Source organism: Dermacentor silvarum, chromosome 7 (assembly GCF_013339745.2).
Source record: "Dermacentor silvarum isolate Dsil-2018 chromosome 7, BIME_Dsil_1.4, whole genome shotgun sequence".
In the NCBI taxonomy this organism is placed as follows: domain Eukaryota; kingdom Metazoa; phylum Arthropoda; class Arachnida; order Ixodida; family Ixodidae; genus Dermacentor; species Dermacentor silvarum.
Window position 1 is genome coordinate 73,668,752 of NC_051160.1, and position 18,584 is coordinate 73,687,335.

General features: G+C 46.2%; 1 protein-coding gene across 1 annotated transcript; it reads right to left on the bottom strand.

Annotated features, from left to right (window-relative positions):
* Positions 1 to 11,160: 11,160 nt before the first annotated feature.
* LOC119458974 (sulfotransferase 1 family member D1) lies at positions 11,161 to 15,247 on the bottom strand. Its single transcript, XM_049670863.1, has 2 exons — positions 14,994 to 15,247; positions 11,161 to 12,326 (listed from the first exon to the last, which is right to left on the bottom strand). The coding sequence occupies exons 1-2, from the start codon at positions 15,186 to 15,188 to the stop codon at positions 11,583 to 11,585; spliced, it is 939 nt and encodes a 312-aa protein (XP_049526820.1). The 5' UTR covers positions 15,189 to 15,247; the 3' UTR covers positions 11,161 to 11,582.
* Positions 15,248 to 18,584: the final 3,337 nt, after the last annotated feature.

Below are 18,584 nucleotides of genomic sequence, written 5' to 3' on the forward strand. Positions count from 1 at the left end.
GGCCACGTCTTCGACGACGTAAGCGCTGTAAAAGAGATGACTTCTGACTAATCGCTGTGGGATATATTGTATGAATGAAGGTATCATGACGGGACCTTGACAACCACAGTGGGTCCAATACGTTATAAACAGTGTACAGGCAGCGTTTTCCTTCGTTTTTTTTTGCGCATGTTTTGCGCACATTGACATTATGGAACAAACTTCTTGGCACAGTTATACCACTGAAAACTGTGAATGAAGATGCGTTCAATGTCTGCTTACATACACCTTTGTGGTTTGAGCGGGAATCCGCCAGGAGGTATTCTGATGGCTTGATCATCAACAATGCCGGAACTTGAAAAAATGTCACAGTTTCGCCCTAAGGGCGAAGCAATGAATGCGATAGCAACACAGCAATGTCATACGAAGTAAGGTGAGCGGCTTTGGTAGGAACAACACGCAGAACTGTTGTCGACGCCATCGGCGTTTTGCCCGCGTTCGCTCAAAATGCGTGCGGCGTTGGTGACTGTTGCCGGAGCCTCTGATATAAATAGGCACTGCGTGCCGCAGCTAAACGTCGCCTCCCTTCCCTCCCCCTCCCCCACGGCCTCTCGCTCGTTGGAAGAAGGCGCGTTTGCTCTACATACATGGTGATTGTGAAGGAGAACAGAGACGCCTACTTCTGCAGCCCTTAAGCGAGCACGGCGCAGAACGCGCGTTTGTTCTCCGCCGTGCGTTCACTCCCCGTGAAAGACGCGCCCCTCGCGCCCTTTCACTCGCACATACAGCGTTCGGCGCGCGGCGACGATTTCTTCTCCAAATGACGTCATACGGAACCTCACGGCGACGGCGACGCCGACGGCAGAAATCTGCTTTTGAGTGTCCATATAATTGCTATCGCAATAATACATAAACGCTTAACCGTGCCTCACATACGAAAATATTACCATTTCTTAGTGGATAAAGCAATTTTTATACGCTACGTCAGCTTTAAGTGAGCAAGCAAATCTTCGTTCACATTTGTACGCAGACTTTTCACATAGGTAAACACTTTTCTTTTAACATTACCCCTTGAAAATAAGGAGAATGTTGCCGCTCCTAGTTTGCAACTCCAGCTGTACAGTTTTTGCAGACCCGCAAAGTACAACTCGAGGAGGGGTTAGAGCAGCTACATTTCACGTAGTGGCATGGAGGCGTGAAATTACCTCTGTGTATTCTGCCTTACAAGTACTTTTTTTAAGTTTAATGCTCAAGGGAGGCAACAAATACTAGAAAACGGTATTCACCTAGCTCAGTTTATCGACTGCCAATTCTGTATGCTGGGGAGTTGGGGTCGGAGTCGTCTCACATGAAACTGGAGTTGTGGCCATCTTTTACAATCTGTCAATCTTGCGAATGCTATCAGTTATTTTGAAATGTATCTTTAAATAAAGACTTCATGTGAATGTACTTAAAATTGTGCTTGTTTCGCCATTGTATTAGGATTGATCGATATTATTTTAGTGATACAGCAATAAATGCAATTATATTTTTCACCTGTTCTTGAACAGAGTACTGAGAGAAATGCTGAACTAAGCCATTTGCTTAGCGCATATGTGTTGCAAAGGGCATTGCCAGTGTGTGCATTTTTTGCAGAAAAGCCGTCTGAACTTCAAAGTTACGTTTCGCACTAAACAGACTCTTACTTATGCTCATTTCATCAAACTTACAATACTTACTTGCATCCCAGAGAGACAGTGCCCTTAACGTGTTTTTTTTTCTCAAAATAGGCGCATAGTGAATACTGATATTTGCGCAAGTCATGCTCAGATTTCGTCTGATGCATTTAACACCTTCAACACCAATGACTGAAACCGCTTTCCTTTTTCCATTCGTGCTATCGTGATGCGCCTTATTTTTAAATATGGTCTGAAGCTTTTAAAGCAGAAAACACTTTACGCATGGTCAGTGCCCCGGAATAAACAGACAAAGAGTATATCGAAACTGTACAAACGTGCATGTTTGTATAAAAATCACAGTCGTCGCATTGGTCAGTGATTCATTGTCCATTTGAATTTGTCGGCTCCAAATCTCACAACTTATCTCGCGATCACCGCCGCGACGACCAAGTACAGACGGCACTAACGTGAGTGAATTCGTGTGAATACAGGGGCTAAATAGCAATGTGAAAACAAGAATTCTTAAAAATTTACTGCGGCTATTATCAGGGAGTAAACAACGCTTAAAAAAAGGGGGACAGCAAACAGAACACTTGCCTGTGTTGGTCGAGATTCACGCTTAGATTAAAAGGCCTCAAGAATGAAGGAAACCCGTCGCCCTCCCGGGGCTATTTACTCGGAAAGCACTGGACGTCTCTGCTTTCCGTGAGCGGGATGGGTGCCAAATATCCCTTTCCCTCCTCCTGTTATGCAAGTCCGTATCTTTCTGTCTCCCCCGCCGACTAAGAGAGATAGATTGCTGCAGGCTGGAGGTGCCTCTACATCACCCACGCAAGCACGTGTTAATGGATTGTCGAGAGAACGGCTCGCGGTTACGTTATACTATCGGGTATATTTTGCTCCACGAGCACTTTCAGAATCGTTGCGCTGGGATCAGCTTTTGAAATTTTGTCTCCGCCAATGTGTTGCCGAAAACGTTTGTAGTTATACGCAGTAAAGAGTTCTACGAGAGTGCAAAGAGGCACAAAGACAGGAAACGACAACGATAACGACCGTCCTCGTATCCAAGTGGCTATGACGTTGTACTGCTGAGCTCAAGGTTGCGGGTTCAATTCAGGCCACGGCGGGCACATGCTGGTTCGCTGGACTGCAGGAACGTCCGTGCACCGTGCAGTGGGTATACACGTTTAAGAAGCGGAGCTGGTCAAAGTTATTCGGCATACCCTAAGGCGTGCGTGATGATCAGATCGTGGTTTTCACACGTAAAACCAAAGAATTTAATAAATTTATGTAAAAGAAGGGTAACCGGAGGACGAGATCTTCTTTCACCTTGGTGCTTAGAAACACTGCGTTCTTCAGTCATCAAGAGACAGGTACGCAGGCACGCCGTCATTAACCCTATTCGAAATCGAAATATCACGTTCGTTGTCGGGAGCATGAACCTGGTACGGCGCCTGGTTCTTTTTTTTCTTTTCTTTTGGTAAGGACCTGCGGATGCTCTGCATATAGGACCGTTTTTGGGAGATGAAAATTCTGCGCTTCGGTGTTAGCGCGTCCTACCGTCCCTTTGGCGTTGAGGCGTATTTCACGCTGTTTAAGCGGTACGGATTTCTGATTGAACCAGCAGTCAAGCATGACGGAGCTCAGTGCCGCCGAATCACGCCACACACAAAACACACCACAGACAAACTGCTAGCGGCGCATATAACCGCTGATCCTCCCCGTGGTGTAAATCCAGCTTTACCGACTGGATTTACACCACGGGGAGACTGGTGCTTTACCGACTGGTTAAAGCTCTTTGGTATACCCATGGACAACTTTCCATGACAATGAAGGCAAAGCTACGGAAGCAAAGCGAGCAAAAGTTAGAGCTCTTATCAAAAACGTCCCTCGTTATCATCTGCAGTAATTTAGACTGGGAAAGAGAAAGCATTAGTATCTAGCAGTTACAAGTGCAAATTAATGACAAAATAGACCAGTGAACGCTAAATTTCACCTGTTCTACTGCTTTTCTATTCTATGGCAACAGCCATAGCATCGCACGCGGAAGATATACCATTGTTTCAATCTCTGCTGCACAAATAGAAAAGAGGTGTAAACCCTGCCGGAATTCTCGGTGCAGTAGCAAAATGCTACGCCCCTCTAGATTCCCTTTGTTTATCGCGAAAATTGTCCGGCCCATAGAATACGGACACGAAACACGTAGACTCGAACGCTTTGGCTGGTTCATATTCCTGCGCAGGCTATACCATAGTTATGCGCAGACCCACGGAATTCAATTATAGAAACAGTGCCATCTGCTTATTCTTCGTTGCCAGCACGTCTCATTAGATTTCCGTGAAAAAAGATGTGCATACGAAACACATGTTGGAATATATGCTTTAGTGATCACTAAAGCATCCCTTTATTCAACCATCTCGAGATGGTTGAATAAATTCTATACAACTAATGGCAACGTGTGCAATGTTCTTTTCTTTCATACTATGCAACAAGTAATCTGGTGCAGTTTTTGTCATTATGTGCAACAGCGCCCACAAGCTATGGCGTAATACAAACACGAAGACAGGAGGTTGCCAAGACTGAGCTAGGCCTACAGAGCGATGTCACGCGGTCGAAAACGACGTGCGGTGCTCTTAGAGGCAACAATGGCAACGGCAGGTGTGTGCACAGATAAGGTACTTGTTTCTGAGAATACACAGAATGTTAAAAAAAACATTTGGTGAATAGCGCAATTCTATTTCTTGAAAAGCATTGCTCGAAGAGGCCGTCATTACTTCCAGAGTAAATTGAAATGCAAAACTGAAATATTATTAGAAGTTCACTAAATAACTTTTTAATGTTATGACCTTACCGTACATATTATATTTACGAGGTTTAGCCAGTGGGTTTGCAAAGCGTGCACAATTGAAATGAATTCTGACGATGGCTCTGGTTTGGTGATACGCTCAGTCACAATTGCGGCATAAATGCAGTGTGGTTCTCCTCCTCCTTTAAAAAAAATCGAACGCCGTTTTATGCTTTGAAGAACAATGTTAACTCGACCACCATGCATTTCGGCGCATGCTTCAGAGAAAGAGTATCTTGAAACTGGTATAACAGTGACATGAACTTTAGTTGTTCCTGAGAAACAGTGGCCAGGGGGAGCCGAAGGCTCCATCAGGTAAAGTCGGTGGCTGCGCCCACGATGGCACCGGGAGGAGAAATCCTGTTGCGATGTCACGGGCCCTCTGGACTGCCTGGAGCTAGATGTGGTGGTGGTCGCTTCTGAGAAATTCTTCCCACAGTTCCTTTATGGCAAGTAGAGAGTTTTCTATAGCTGGGCCCAGCCAGAGCATATGATCAAAGGAGCATGAATCGGCTCCGCATTTGGGGTACGACTGCGGGAAGTCTGGGTCTATCCTACAAAGGGACCGCGGAGTGGGGTACTTGCGGGTTTGTAGCATTCTGAGCGTGCTATCTTGTGGTTTGTTTAGTTTTTTGTGAGGAGGAGAGAACCACCTCCTTTCCAAGCGGTAGTGTGAGACGATTTCGTGAAAGATGCGTCGTTCTGGATGCAAGCCTCGTTACGAGGATGGCCGTTGACTGCTCCGCAGGTCGTGAAATCGCACGCCAGCTGGTGAGCCTGTTCATTTGGGTTGCAGCTGTGTGGTTGGACAGAGTCCCCCAGGTGGCCCGGGAAACATGAAATGCGGAAATATGCTTCCGTGCTAATATGACCGAAATTAGTGATTGTGTTCATCGCAATCCTATTCGCCTGTTTCGTTACACGCGCCGCCGAAAAGGACCTAACGGCTGTAGGAGAGTCCGAGAAGACGAACAGGGGAGAATGTGCGCTCTGTACGGCCAGGGCGACAGCCGCCTCCTCCACCTTGTGAGCATAATTGGTGTGCACAGAGGCCGCATTCACCAGATTGCCTTTCGCATCCACTATCGATAGGGCGAACGCGTCTCTGCTGTCGTATCTAGCGGCGTCTACGAATAGACCGTGTAGTCCCTGTCGAGTGATTTGTTTGAGGATTGCCTGAGCTCTCGCACGTCTCCTACCCTCGTTGTGTACTGGCTGCATGTTGCGCGGAATTGGGTCTACCTTGATTAGGGAACTTACGTTTTATTGCGATAGCAATTATATGGACACTCAAAAGCAGATTTCTGCCGTCGGCGTCGCCTTCGCCGTCGCCGTCGCCGTGAGGTTCCGTATGACGTCATTTGGAGAAGACATCGTCGCCGCGATATGATGATGATAAGTGGTTCTTGAGGGAAAGGGAAAGGTTGGCGCTATCTTCTGCAGCCCTTGAGGGAGCACGGCTCAGCGCCAATCGTCGCCGCGCGCCGAACGCTGCATGTGCGAGTGAAAGGGCGCGAGGGGCGCGTCTTTCACGGGGAGTGAACGCACGGCGGAGAACAAACGCGCGTTCTGCGCCGTGCTCGCTTAAGGACTGCAGAAGTAGGCGTCTCTGTTCTCATTCACAATCACCATGTATGTAGAGCAAACGCGCCTTCTTCCGACGAGCGAGAGGCCGTGGGGGAGGGGGAGGGAAGGGAGGTGACGTTTAGCTGCGGCACGCAGTGCCTATTTATATCAGAGGCTCCGGCAACAGTCACCAACGCCGCGCGCATTTTGAGCGAACGCGGGCAAAACGCCGATGGCGTCGACAACAGTTCTGCGTGTTGCCGATGCTGCTGCATGTCCAAGTTTATACAGCTGATAAAGCTAATATCATTACTCCGTATAGCTCTCTACAAGTTTGCTATCGCAATTGATGCTTCGCCTTTCAGGTGAAACTGCGACTTTTTTAGGTAGACACACTTTATCCTCAGGGTCCTGCCTGCGCCGAATGCCCGCCTCGTCTAGTATTCTAACTCTTGCCCTGCTGGACAATAGTCTATAAACCTGCGCCGCCGAGTGGGCTTCTATAATTTCGTCTGTCGTGCTATGGATCCCTAGCTTCAGTAGTCGTTCCCTGCTCGTGGACTGGAGAAGTCCCAGCACACGTTTGAGGCCCGTTCTATAAGCGCGTCCAATTTGACCTCCGCCCTGCTGAAATGAGGGTGTGGGGTTATATACGTAATGTGGCTTAGGAAAAGGTCTGGATAGCTTTTATTATCCTCCTTTAGCCCGCTTCTTCGCTTGGAGATGCGGGTGATCATTCTGATGACGTTTCCAGCCTGACCAGAGAGCTTATTGAGGGCCGTCGCGTTACAACCCTTGGCGTCGATGAGCAGACCTAGAATTTTTACCGAGTGTACCCTCGGTATTGGCTGCCCATTATTGGCTTTGATAAATATCGGGAGACTTTACAGAGGCTCGAGGTTTCCCACTACCTATCTAGATTGTCTGTACAGCAAGAGTTCCGATTTGGACGGGGAGAGATCAAGCCCCGTGCTGGAGAAGGAACCCCTCGATGATTTCTAGCGCGTTCTGTAATGAGTGTTCAATCGCGGCCATTGATCCTCCCGGCACCTAGATCGAAATGTCATCAGCGTAAATGGCATGTCCCACGTTCGGTATCTTGGTGAGGCGAGCGGAAAGCCTGTGCATGGCTATGTTGAACAGTAGCGGGGAGAGGTCCGAACCCTGCGGGGTGCCACGGTTTCCCAGCTCGTATGGACCTCCCGAAACTGCTCCTAGCCTAATGTGTCCCTTGCGGTTCGCCAGGAAGGACCTTGTGAAATCGTGAAAGTTCCTTACCAGGTTAAGGGCAGAAATTTCTCACAGTATGTGCCTGTGTTTGGCCCTGTCGTAAGCTTCGGCGAGGTCCAGCGCTAGGATTCCCCTTAAGTCGTGGGTCTTATTATCAAAAAAAAAAAGGTGTCGCAGTTTCACCTGAAAGGCGAAGCATCAATTGCGATAGCAAATTTGTAGAGAGCTATACGGAGTAATGATAGTAGCTTTATCATCTGTGTAAACTTGGACATGCAGCAACACCGGCAGCACGCAGATCTGTTGTCGACGCCGTCGGCGTTTTGCCCGCGTTCGCACAAAATGCGTGCGGCGTTGGTGACTGTTGCCGGAGCCTCTGATATAAATAGGCACTTGGTGCCGCAGCTAAACGTCGCCTCCTCCCCCCCCTCCCCCCCACCCCACGGCCTTTCACGCGTCGGAAGAAGGCGCGTTTGCTCTACATACAGGTGATTGTAAAGGAGGAAAGAGACGCCTACTTCTGCAGCCCTTAAGGGAGCACGGCGCAGAACGCGCGTTTGTTCTCCGCCGTGCGTTCAGTCCCCGTGAAAGCGCGCGTCTCTCGCGCCCTTTCACTCGCACATACAGCGGTCGGCGGCACGCGGCGACGATTTCATCTGTATTGACTTCATACGGAACCTGACGGCGACGGCGACGCCAACGGCAGAAATCTGCTTTGGAGTGTCCATATAATTGCTATCGCAATAAAATAGCTCTCTTTAGAAGAAGCATAGCGTCCTGTGTTGACAGGGACTGTCTGAACCCAACTAGGTTGTGCCTAAAGAGTACCCTGCTCTCAATATGTGCAACGATTCTGTTGTGGATCGGCGTGTTCCGCTACCTTGGCAATGCATGCACGACATAAGAGAGATGGGTCTCAAATTGTCTATGTGCGGCGGCTTACCCGGCTTAGGGATAAGTACTACTTTGGCGGTGCGCCATTCTTCTGGGACTTGGCCAAAATTCCATACCCGGTTGATTTCGTCTGTAAGTGTTTCGATGGCCCTGTCATCCATGTTGCTGAGGAGCTTATTGGTGACTCCGTCCGGCCCCGGCGCCGATCTGCCATTAGGGTTGTACATCACGTGTCTGAGTTCGCACGTCTCAAATGGCTCGTCCAGATCTGGCGCTGGATGGCCTTCGTAAGCTATTTCCTCGCCCAGGCGGTCCGAACTGTGGGCCAGGGGGAATTTTGTGTACGCTAGGTTTTTGGTTACCTCCTTCTCTGTGTGGCCTATTGAGAATTGTTTCTTTACGAGTCTATCCAACGCGAGATTGAGTATGCTCCTGGATTGCTTATGGCTGTTAAGGAGATTTTGAAGCAGGCTCCATTCAGTTCCCCTTCGCATGCGTCCGTCCGTTCCTGCATATATTTCATCCCATTGCTGACTGGCGATTAGGAATGCGCAGGACACGATTTCCCTGTGGAGGCGTGCGATTCTCGCCCTGAGTCAGCGATGGGGTCTGTGGGTCTTCCACCTTTCCAAGAGGGCATTCTTTGCCTCCAGGAGGTGGGCAAGCTTCGAATCCATTTTAGGTGCCTCTATGTCCGTAGTGGTTTCTTTGGTCACTTGTGTTACCGCGCTGGTAAGGTTTTGTGTCAGTTCTGTATAGGTTTCGCTCAGTGGGGCCATTTCGCCTATGATTATGCGGAACAGGTCCCAGTCCACGCACATGTACTTCCTGGGTGGTTTGGGGTTTACGCGCAGTAGAAGTTCCAGAATGCGGTGATCGCTGCCCAGGTCCTCTTGGAGGTTGTCCCATGTGCCTTCTGCGCTTCGGAGGAAAGCGAGGTCCGGTCTCCTGTCACGACTGATCGAATAGCCGATTCTGTTAGGGAGCCTGGGATCTGTAATCAACGTTAGGCCGAGCTCCGCGGCGGCGTTAGCTAGGTTCAAGCCTTTGGGGCTTTAGTAACCATATCCCAATTCCGTGTTGGGGGCGTTAAAATCCCCCGCGACTATCAGGGATTATGAGGGACCATCAGGGAAACTGGTATCATACTGAGAATTTATTCTGAAAGAATGCGCCTTACGAACCTTACGAACTCACTTGCTACAGTGAAATAGTTAAAAAAGACAACTTAAAAAGGTAAACTTAAAAAAGGTAATTAAAACAAATTTTATAATTATTTGAATACGCATTTCCATTTTCTTGCATGTCCGCCTCCTCCAGTAATCACACTGAAAGAATAGAATTTTGCCTCTACGACACCCGATGTGCGGAATTCTCCAAATATGCTTCTCCACAGATTTAGTCTGACCCAAACATGATAGCGGACGTCGCCCTAGAATTGGACACAAAGCACGTGTGCATGAGCAAGTGCTGCCTGCCTTGTCCACCATCTCTTCCTTGCTGTATCATTGCTGTTTGCAAACTTACCCGTAGCTTAGCGAGGCCGTGAGCGGAAGGTCGGCCATCTCGTGTAGCGCACCCTAGTGGTGTTGGAAAGGCCTATTTCCAATATTTCCGATCTCTCCATGTTTGTGAACATTGCCGAACAAACATGCTTATAGTCATCACGGAAAAAACGGGCCGTTCCAAATGCTTTAAGCAATCAGCATTTTTCATTACGACAATGGAGTCACAGTGTGGTGATGCTTATTGTGACATCGAGAGCACATGAGAGGGAAGGGAACGGGAATTAAGGGAGCGGAACACGCAATAAAGGAAGCACCTATCTCGCATTTGATTTGCACCAAAATTCAGAAGCGCATTTCCGTATGTATGAGAGAAAAACAATTGTTCACATTGCATAAATGTTTTTTTCTTTAGAACACGTTAAACAATTGAGAAGAGAGCGTCGATGATGATTGTCACCGTAAGCGAATAGCCCGGATCAACGAACGCATCAACGAACGAACGAGCGAGCGAGCACGCAAGTTGTGTGGCGGGAAAATGACACAATCTGAGCACGCGACCTATGCATAATCGACTAATGGCTTCTTTCGTATACACAACAATACCAAAGCAAAGTGCGCGGCTAGCATGGTTGCAGATATATAAGCAATAATAGCATTACGTTTGAGCGTTTTATTGATTGTGGACTGCTATTTACCCGGCCGTACGTAATAATCCTCACTGACATTGTCGAGCGCGAGGTTCGCTCTGAAGACAGTACATAAAACTGCACGCTTTCCACAAGTGGTGATGAGCCGGTGCGGCTAGGGTAGAACCACGGCCAATTCTGCGCTTCTGCAGGGTGAGGCTGCTTGAACACGTGGTCTAACAAACGACGGGTATGCCGTTGCCTCCAGACGCAATGCAAGTCCAGAACATGCGGGCACCTGTAAGACATCTAGGCGTATGCCTACCTCTATATACATATAACAAACGTGTCTATACATCACAAGAAAGCGACAAACCATCCAATCAAGTGTGGTACCGTATAGAAATGTTCCGTTGGAGGCCAGCGGCCCCATTAAACCGGGAGCGGCAGTGTGGAAACAGCTCTCAATACATCAGCGAGCTACCCTTTCTTAGGAAACGAGCAGCAACATCACAAAGAAGATAGGGCAGAAAGAAGACTGACCCAGATGTAGACTTTTAGACCAACAATAACAACAACAACACAAGGAAGCTGGGGCTCGTGCCCGGTATTTCTGCACACCGTTCAACGCTATTCTATTTTATTTAGAGTACGTAACATTTAAGCGGATGCACTGGTTGTGCTAAGTAGTTCTGGCATTGTTAGGTATCCTGAAGTACTCAGGCGATGCCTCGTCACTGGCTTGGTAACTATTTCGGAAATAACAAACAGAATGATAATTGCAAAAACAATGTTTACGAATTTGTTTATTGAATAATACTGCCAAACATATTTGAGGCGTTTAAGACATTTATTCATATTGATACATGACAGTCTGTGCTATTCGCCCAACAGAAAAAAGAAAAGCCACCAAATGAGCAAGGAATGAGAGGGATGTTGTAAAAATTGTATGTTGACTTCAGTAGAATTATTTTTATAAAATGAATTAGTCATCGTATACGTCATTATATTGTTAAATCTATCTTTGAATATTTACGACTATCAGATACTGAGTTGTGAAGGCGCAAAAAGTGAATTTTATGTTGATGTAACATGAAAAGTTAATATTTCAGTGCATTCCTTAGGCTACAATTGTCTCACTAAAACACTTATTGACCTAACGCTTTGTTATTGGCTGATAAATTCAGTGGCTCTCTGAAGCAATACCTTAACATAGGAACTGATGGAACCAGCAAAAATTGAAAATTTTGCCTGGGAATATGAGACATTTCCTGTTTCACGGAAGTTCGAAGTCCTCCCACAGACTCATAACGCTGCTTTCCTGAACTTTCAATGCTATTCTTTCCTTCATTCGTTTTATCTGATCTGCACTGAAGTGATTTTTCCAGTCCCCAACGATGGCCTTCCGCACAAAGTCACCGGTCATCGGTTTCTTTAAACCATCAGCCGCCTCATCGGTGAGTGGCTGATACTTGCCCCCAGGAGAAGTCATCTCGGCCGCCTCTTCCGTCCACCTCCTAAATTCACTGTTGAACGCCATCATGGTTTTCACGCTTATCGTGTCCAAGATCGTTTCCAATACCTCCGGCTGCTTGCGCAGTTTGTTGCCGTACTTGTCTCCCAGGAAGTCGGTGATCTTGGTAACTCCAGCGCTAGGGTCTGCTTTCAGTTTCTCGTAGGTTACGAAGAGGACGTTCTCGTCGTGTGTGTGATTGTACCACGAGAGTAGCTGGTCAAAGTAGTCACCGCAGTCTACTTTCCCTTGTAGAAACATACTTGAAAACTTGTCGAATGATCCATCGGCAAAGCGGTACACCGGGAACGCCCTGGTATGGTAGTAGAAGGAAACGCAGCAGTCGTATGGGTTTCGGGCCACGAATATATACTTCGCTTGCGGAGAGTATGGTACGCGATTGAAAGGCAGATGAGTCTTGATTGCACCAGGTCGGGGCATGTTCTGGACGGTTTCAAGTCCAACAAGCTCTAGGAAGGGCGACTTCTGCATGAAGTCTCGAAGACTCTGCAATTTTCGCAAGTTGAATGTTATATAATGGAAAAAAAAGAACCGTCTTCTGTCTGTTATGTCAGGTTACCGCCAAAGAAATACAACCACCTGCCTTTATAAGCGCTTATTGTTGCTGACAATGTTGAAGACACTATATACTTATTACCCGTACACTTCGGGGAAATCAGCGGCAAGCCTGCTAAGAAAAATACGGCTGAAAATTGCACAACTTAGGAAATTATGTCTGCATATCAAGTTAGCCCATTACTCAGCTGAAGAAAGACTTTTTCTCGACATACATTTTCACAAAATACGCGGTATCGTGTGATTAATTTAACAAGCGACCTCGAACCGAACTCTCGCTGGCAACAAGGCTCCTGGCGCCTGTTACAGTACACGCAACAAATGAGACATGCCCAACCAACGCAATGCTACAATCTAAATCACTCTTGCGGATTCTCTTGCATTTTCCCTTTTGTTGTGGCTAAAAGCTTACGGCACCATTGTTCGCGCGGACGTGCACGGCTTTTAATTTATACTTTCGCTTTATTTCGGCAAATTCTGACAATAGGAGGACAAGCGCATTAGAAGAACCATCGGCGGCTACCTCATCCGTGTTTCCTCACTTTAACATTTTTTTTAAATTTCCCCTGAGAACACCACGCACAGACACAATATATTTAAATATATACAAAGGACAAAGTTTATTATATTTTTTAAAGAGAAGGAGGTATCCAACTAAATGGATAGCCTATACCTAGAAAATGATTATGTTGATGTATGTTCACCTCCCTTCCAATTACTTTGCGTGCTTTATTGACCCTGAAAAAAACCTGCAGACTTCAGTGACCCCTTCGGTAGAGTCTTCTATCAACGGCGTGTGAAATAAATTATTCTATTATTCATTTCATTTTTTTTTGTACAAGTAATGCCCGCCTCTTCGAGTAGACGAGCTCATGAACTAGAATTGTACTATCTGCCACAGGCCACCTTTAAAAGTTTTGGAAACTGTTCGCTGAAACACCTTAATTGTATATAGAATTCACTCAGTAACCGAAATGATGCCAAGCTGGATTGACTCATAATGAGAATAAATAGAAATATAGAAGTCGTGCGCAGCAGCGCTTATACTCGGACTCAAAGTACTATAAAAATAAAAAAGAGTGCAGTTTGGCCGGGAAGGCGAAGCAGTATTCGTGATAGCGAAGTAGAAGACAATTACACGAAGGAAGATTCTTACCGCGTAAATCCGTGTAAGGATCGCACCCGTGTAAGCTCCGCACCCATAACTTGACAGCCAATATTAAAAAAAGACATCCAACTGAGAAGCAATCGCGTCCCGTGCGTTCATTCTGATCGGGCTCAACAGCGAATTGTCGCGCGCAGCGTACTTTCGCGCGTCGCTACTGGATGTCGAGAGGAGGCGATCGCGGAGGTTTACGGCGGATTTCATACGCGTAGTTGGAAAAATGAGGTCACATGGCCCGGTCCCATGAAAGGCTCGTCAAAATCGCGACGGAAAAGTGTGGCCCTTACACGAGTTATAGTGGCCATATAAATTATAGTAAACATTCACCTAAAGTTAAAATAGTAAGCATAGTGGACATAGTGGACATATAAGCATGGACCATGTAAACCTGTAAATACCTCACTGGATGACCTCGAGCACTCGCTTTTACAAAGCAAGCATTGTGAAGAACGCCGGCAGCGGAGGCAAACGGTTCGTACAGCCGCGCGATTCACTGCAACTCGGAAAATTAGATTCATCATCATTATCTGTCTATTTTTATGTCCACTACTGACGGCCTCTGTGAGTGATCTGCGATGACCTCTGTCTATTAACTCTGCAACACTAGGGGTGCAGAAAAACAGCCCAGCAAGGAAGACAGCAGGCATGAAGTTAGCAGCCATCCCTGGTTGCCCTTTATCATTGCATCCACCAACGATTACCAACAATTAGATATGGCACGCGGGCCCCATAAGCTTCAGCCGCGGACAGTCATTCACAGCTACGGCAGGGCTAGAGGAGAAGACGCGTGCTCTCCGTCCCATTCGCGTTTGATTACGTGACCTACAACTAACTCGAATATTGAGCGCGTGGGAAATAATGCCCATCAAGCCACCAACCTTTTCGGCTCCCTGTTACGTGATTTTTCCCCGACCCACAGGGTATGGGCCGCTCATGTATATGGCTTTTGGATTTAATGCGGAAAATCACGGCGACGATAACCGCGACAATTTGCCTGAAGTGTCGATTTAATTGCTCTCGCCATAAAGCTAGAAACTGGAAATTGTTAGCAGAAGGTGTATATATATATATATATATATATATATATGGGTAGGTTTCGGAAAGCTGGTCAGGCCCCAGCCCCCCCCCCCCCCCTCCGGAATAATGAAAACTTTGCGCCTATGGCGGTAGACGCCCGGAAAGGCGACAAAACAAGCGTCATCAAACTGTTGAAAAATACAGCGAGGTGCAGATATATCGACTTAAGGGGTTCAGGCAAAAATCACAGTAATTTCAAAGCTCTCGTTATTAGACTAGGTATTTTCGTTGCTAATGCTAGTAATCGTGACACAAGTACCAATGGATCCTGGAACTTGCGTCACGATTCGCAATGCATTAGCAAGCACCGTTGTCTGGCAACACTTAGTTTAGTGCTTGGTTTATCACAAACAAACCTCGGGTTTGGAGCCATCATGGTAAATCGCATAGACGATTTGCTGCATCCATGTACTCTCGGACTTTGGAAATGACACGATGAAAACGTCACCAGGTTTGGGATTGTACGTGAGTGCTTCTTTTACAACTGGTTCCTGGAATATGCAGCTGAGGTGCAGTCCACAAACATCTCGGTAGACGCGGTCAGAAGCCATGACATAAAACTCCTGCGTTCATAAATGTAGGCCTTGAAGCACAGAATGCGGCGCAGAAGATTCTGAAAAAATCCCGCGAATCCACGCAAAGTGCCTCGAGTGGCTAGTCACGCTGCAAGTTTGCGTGTATTCGCAACAACCTTTCCCCATAAGCCTCCGTGTAGTTTCGGTCACTAAGTCCAACACTATAATCACATAAAAGTACTGCGTAACTCTTACTCGTTCAGGTGAATATACTGCACATAAGAAATATCCACTGACCGTTGCTGGCATGCTAAATTATTGTATCGCTAGTGAGCTATAGAAACAATAGTCTAAGGCCTCATTCACATAGCCGCCACCCTCATCACACACACACAAAAAAAACAGAAATAATAATTTATTTATTTTTTTGCTTGGGGTGTAAGGCGAGAATTCATCTCACCTGCTGGCTGTCCACCTTCAAAATGAAACTGTTCCTAAACACTTTGCGACTACACTGCCTGTTAGGTGCTTATCTTGCTATCAGCTGTGCATGTCTGTGCCCGAAGTAACCGCCCTGTCTTTCCTTCCCTTTTGTCTCTCTTACCGTCTCTGGAGGTTACAATAAATCAGGGCGATAAGGGTGCCTACTACAATGGACCTCCATTTAACAATAGGTTGTGTCTGGAGAATGCGCAGCTCGTGATGTCTCATGGTTTGCATGGTCTACAGATGTATCTCTGACGGAGTCTTATCGTAGGTGTAAATTGGTGCTTCTATGAAGTTTTCTTGTAGCTATGTTAACAGCACCACAGCACGATACTCTGTTTATTGATTAAAGGCTTTCGATACTGATTGCAGCAGAATGATAGAAATACGCAACGCAGAAGAATCAATTCCCTCTGTTTGTATTTGTCGACGGGGCAGTACATATACTTTTATTCATGTGCCAATATCAGTGATCTTTATTGTTTTATTCTCGCTGATATCTCGTGGGCTTTTGCACATTTTCTGACTGGTAGATTTTGAGCTCAATATAGTAAATCAACTTTCTTTCCTTCTTTCTTTCTTTATTGATGTATTTAGGACAATATAAGGTTATAAGGTATAACGTTGCGGGATCATTTCTTTTAAATCGAAGCTGTCTATATACGGGCCATGGTGTCTGCGCGGAAAAAAATATCATCATCAGTAATGGCTTGGGCGTCGTCTTCTTCCACAGCTGGCTCGCTGGCGCCTCTCGGCGCAACCGCGCGAACGCGCTCGTGCCACTGCTCACGCGTTCGTCGTCATCGTCTTCTTCCACAGCTGGCTGCGTTGCCGGTCATCATTCCAGCGTAGAATCTCACTTCATTCGTCGTAATGGGGAGGCCGCGTTTATGGAGGTATGAGCCATTCATTGTCTTACGTTACAGACAGGTTTAATAACAGAGGTGATACACGAATGTGTACATACGTAACTATCGTCATGATGACCACCGATGAGGACAATAAATATGTTCGTGCCTTTGTTCAAAATACTGTCTTGCGCTAAACAGCTTAGATTGTCATCGAGCTTCACAGAGTGGAATGGCTCATGAATTTTTTTTCTCGAAACGCGATCGAGAGGGCAGCAATCCGGACGCGCAAGCGCACTTTGAACTCACATGTTTCTTACCTGGCGCGTTTTTCTAGTACCCGGAAAAGGTAACCACGTCATCGATAATATAAAGAACCATCATCAAAAACACATTAAAGAAGTATTTTATTAAGTATCATAAATCCTTTCAAAGGCCTAAAGTTGAATACATATGCAAAGTATGGTATTCTAATCAAACTACCCTTTCTCCACCCTCGATGCCATTAGGATTTGCTCCAGTTAATTTGTCACGTCTTACTACTGTCGTTATTCTGTTTTAACGGATATCAATAATACCCTTAATGTATGCGAACTATCTCGCTGCCACAAAAAAGTTCGTCTCCATCGGAAATATTATTTTTATAACCCATTGTAAGAACAAAATCTTAATCTCCACCGATATAATTATTTGGACTTTGATGACAAGTGCACATGCAGTACAGCTGTAACATGCTGTTATTACAATATGCATAATCACTCTGGTAAAACAAAAAAAGTGCGAAGAAGAACTAATTTATATTGAATACTTTTGTTTCATTGCGCTGTCTTGGACACTAGTGTATATCAGTGCGCCATTTCGTACACCTTCACTACTCCTTTCTGTAACTTCTGCGGGGAACCTTAAAAGTATGCGAAGTTAAGGAAGAAAAGTAATTAGCTAACTTATAAAGCTTACTAATAAGCTGCGTGACTGAGAACTATTATGAATACCGTTCTGATTGTCTTAGTCAGCCTGGGACGTACCATCTTTCTTTAAAAGCATCCCTTAAATTACGCGACAACCACCGCGGTACCAAAGTGACGATGGCGTTCCACTGCAGGACTCGAGGTCACGTGTGTGATCTGCCATGCCGGTAGTCTTCCCGATGGCGGCGAAATGCAAGAACTCTCTTCGTCTTAGATATAGGTGAATGTTAAAGAACCATGGGTGCTTCAAATTAATCCTGTGTTCCACACATGCCTCTAATCAGGTCGTGTTCGGGCACGTCAAAGCCCAGAATTTACTTTTCAGTAACGGGAACCGGAACTACGCCCACACATCGTTTAATGAACGACTGCAATTTTCACCGCCGCCAGAGCGCGTCAATTTAGCCTATTCTACTGGGACAAATACAACTCTTTCCGATGGAAGGTATTTGTTTCCGAGTAAAGGTAATAGTCCTGCAAAAAAATTATGCTAGTGAAATATCTCATTCGAGCTCTACTTCTATTTTTTGGCGGTATGAAGCTCACAACTACCAAGTAACATGCTCACCAAATGCACGTACGCGAAAATGGGCGAATATATGTGTTGCGCCGGGTATGTGCCACTCTCTAAGGAATAATAAAAAAATAATAATTCTTTAGTTATCTTAGTGCTGGCCAAATCGAAGCAGCGTCATATATACTCAGACAGTTTGGTGCGAATATATGTGCAGACACGCTCCACTCCTGAACTTCGCGATAGCGCTGCTAGACGGTGCAGTGTGTTTAGAGGATGCCCGAGAGAGGGGTCCTGCTGCTGTACACGTCTCATACAGGACGTGTTTCGGCGGTGGTAATAGGACGTGTTGCTACACTGCTTCAAAGATAATAGCATAAACGACGACAGTCATCCTCAGGTAGTTTCTGGCAGAGTATTTCTTGCCTAGTTTTGCAGTTATATTCTTTGCGGACATTATGTATGTTTGTGGCGCATGTTTGTCAAGACATACGTAGATTAAATTTTGTAACCATCTTTAACAATAGCCGGCTTTCCTGTAACATATACATGCTAAGGAAAGTTGCACCCTTAAGCATGAGTTCTTTTTGTGCTAACAAGTACACCGATTTTCGGT

Bases quoted from the DNA above. Each gene is read 5' to 3' on its own strand.
- LOC119458974 (XM_049670863.1), bottom strand. From the start codon at position 15,188: ATGGCTTCTGACCGCGTCTACCGAGATGTTTGTGGACTGCACCTCAGC. The intron at 12,327-14,993 runs GTTTGTTTGTGA...CGAAAATTGCAG, and splicing joins ATGATGGCTCCAAACCCGAG to AGTCTTCGAGACTTCATGCA.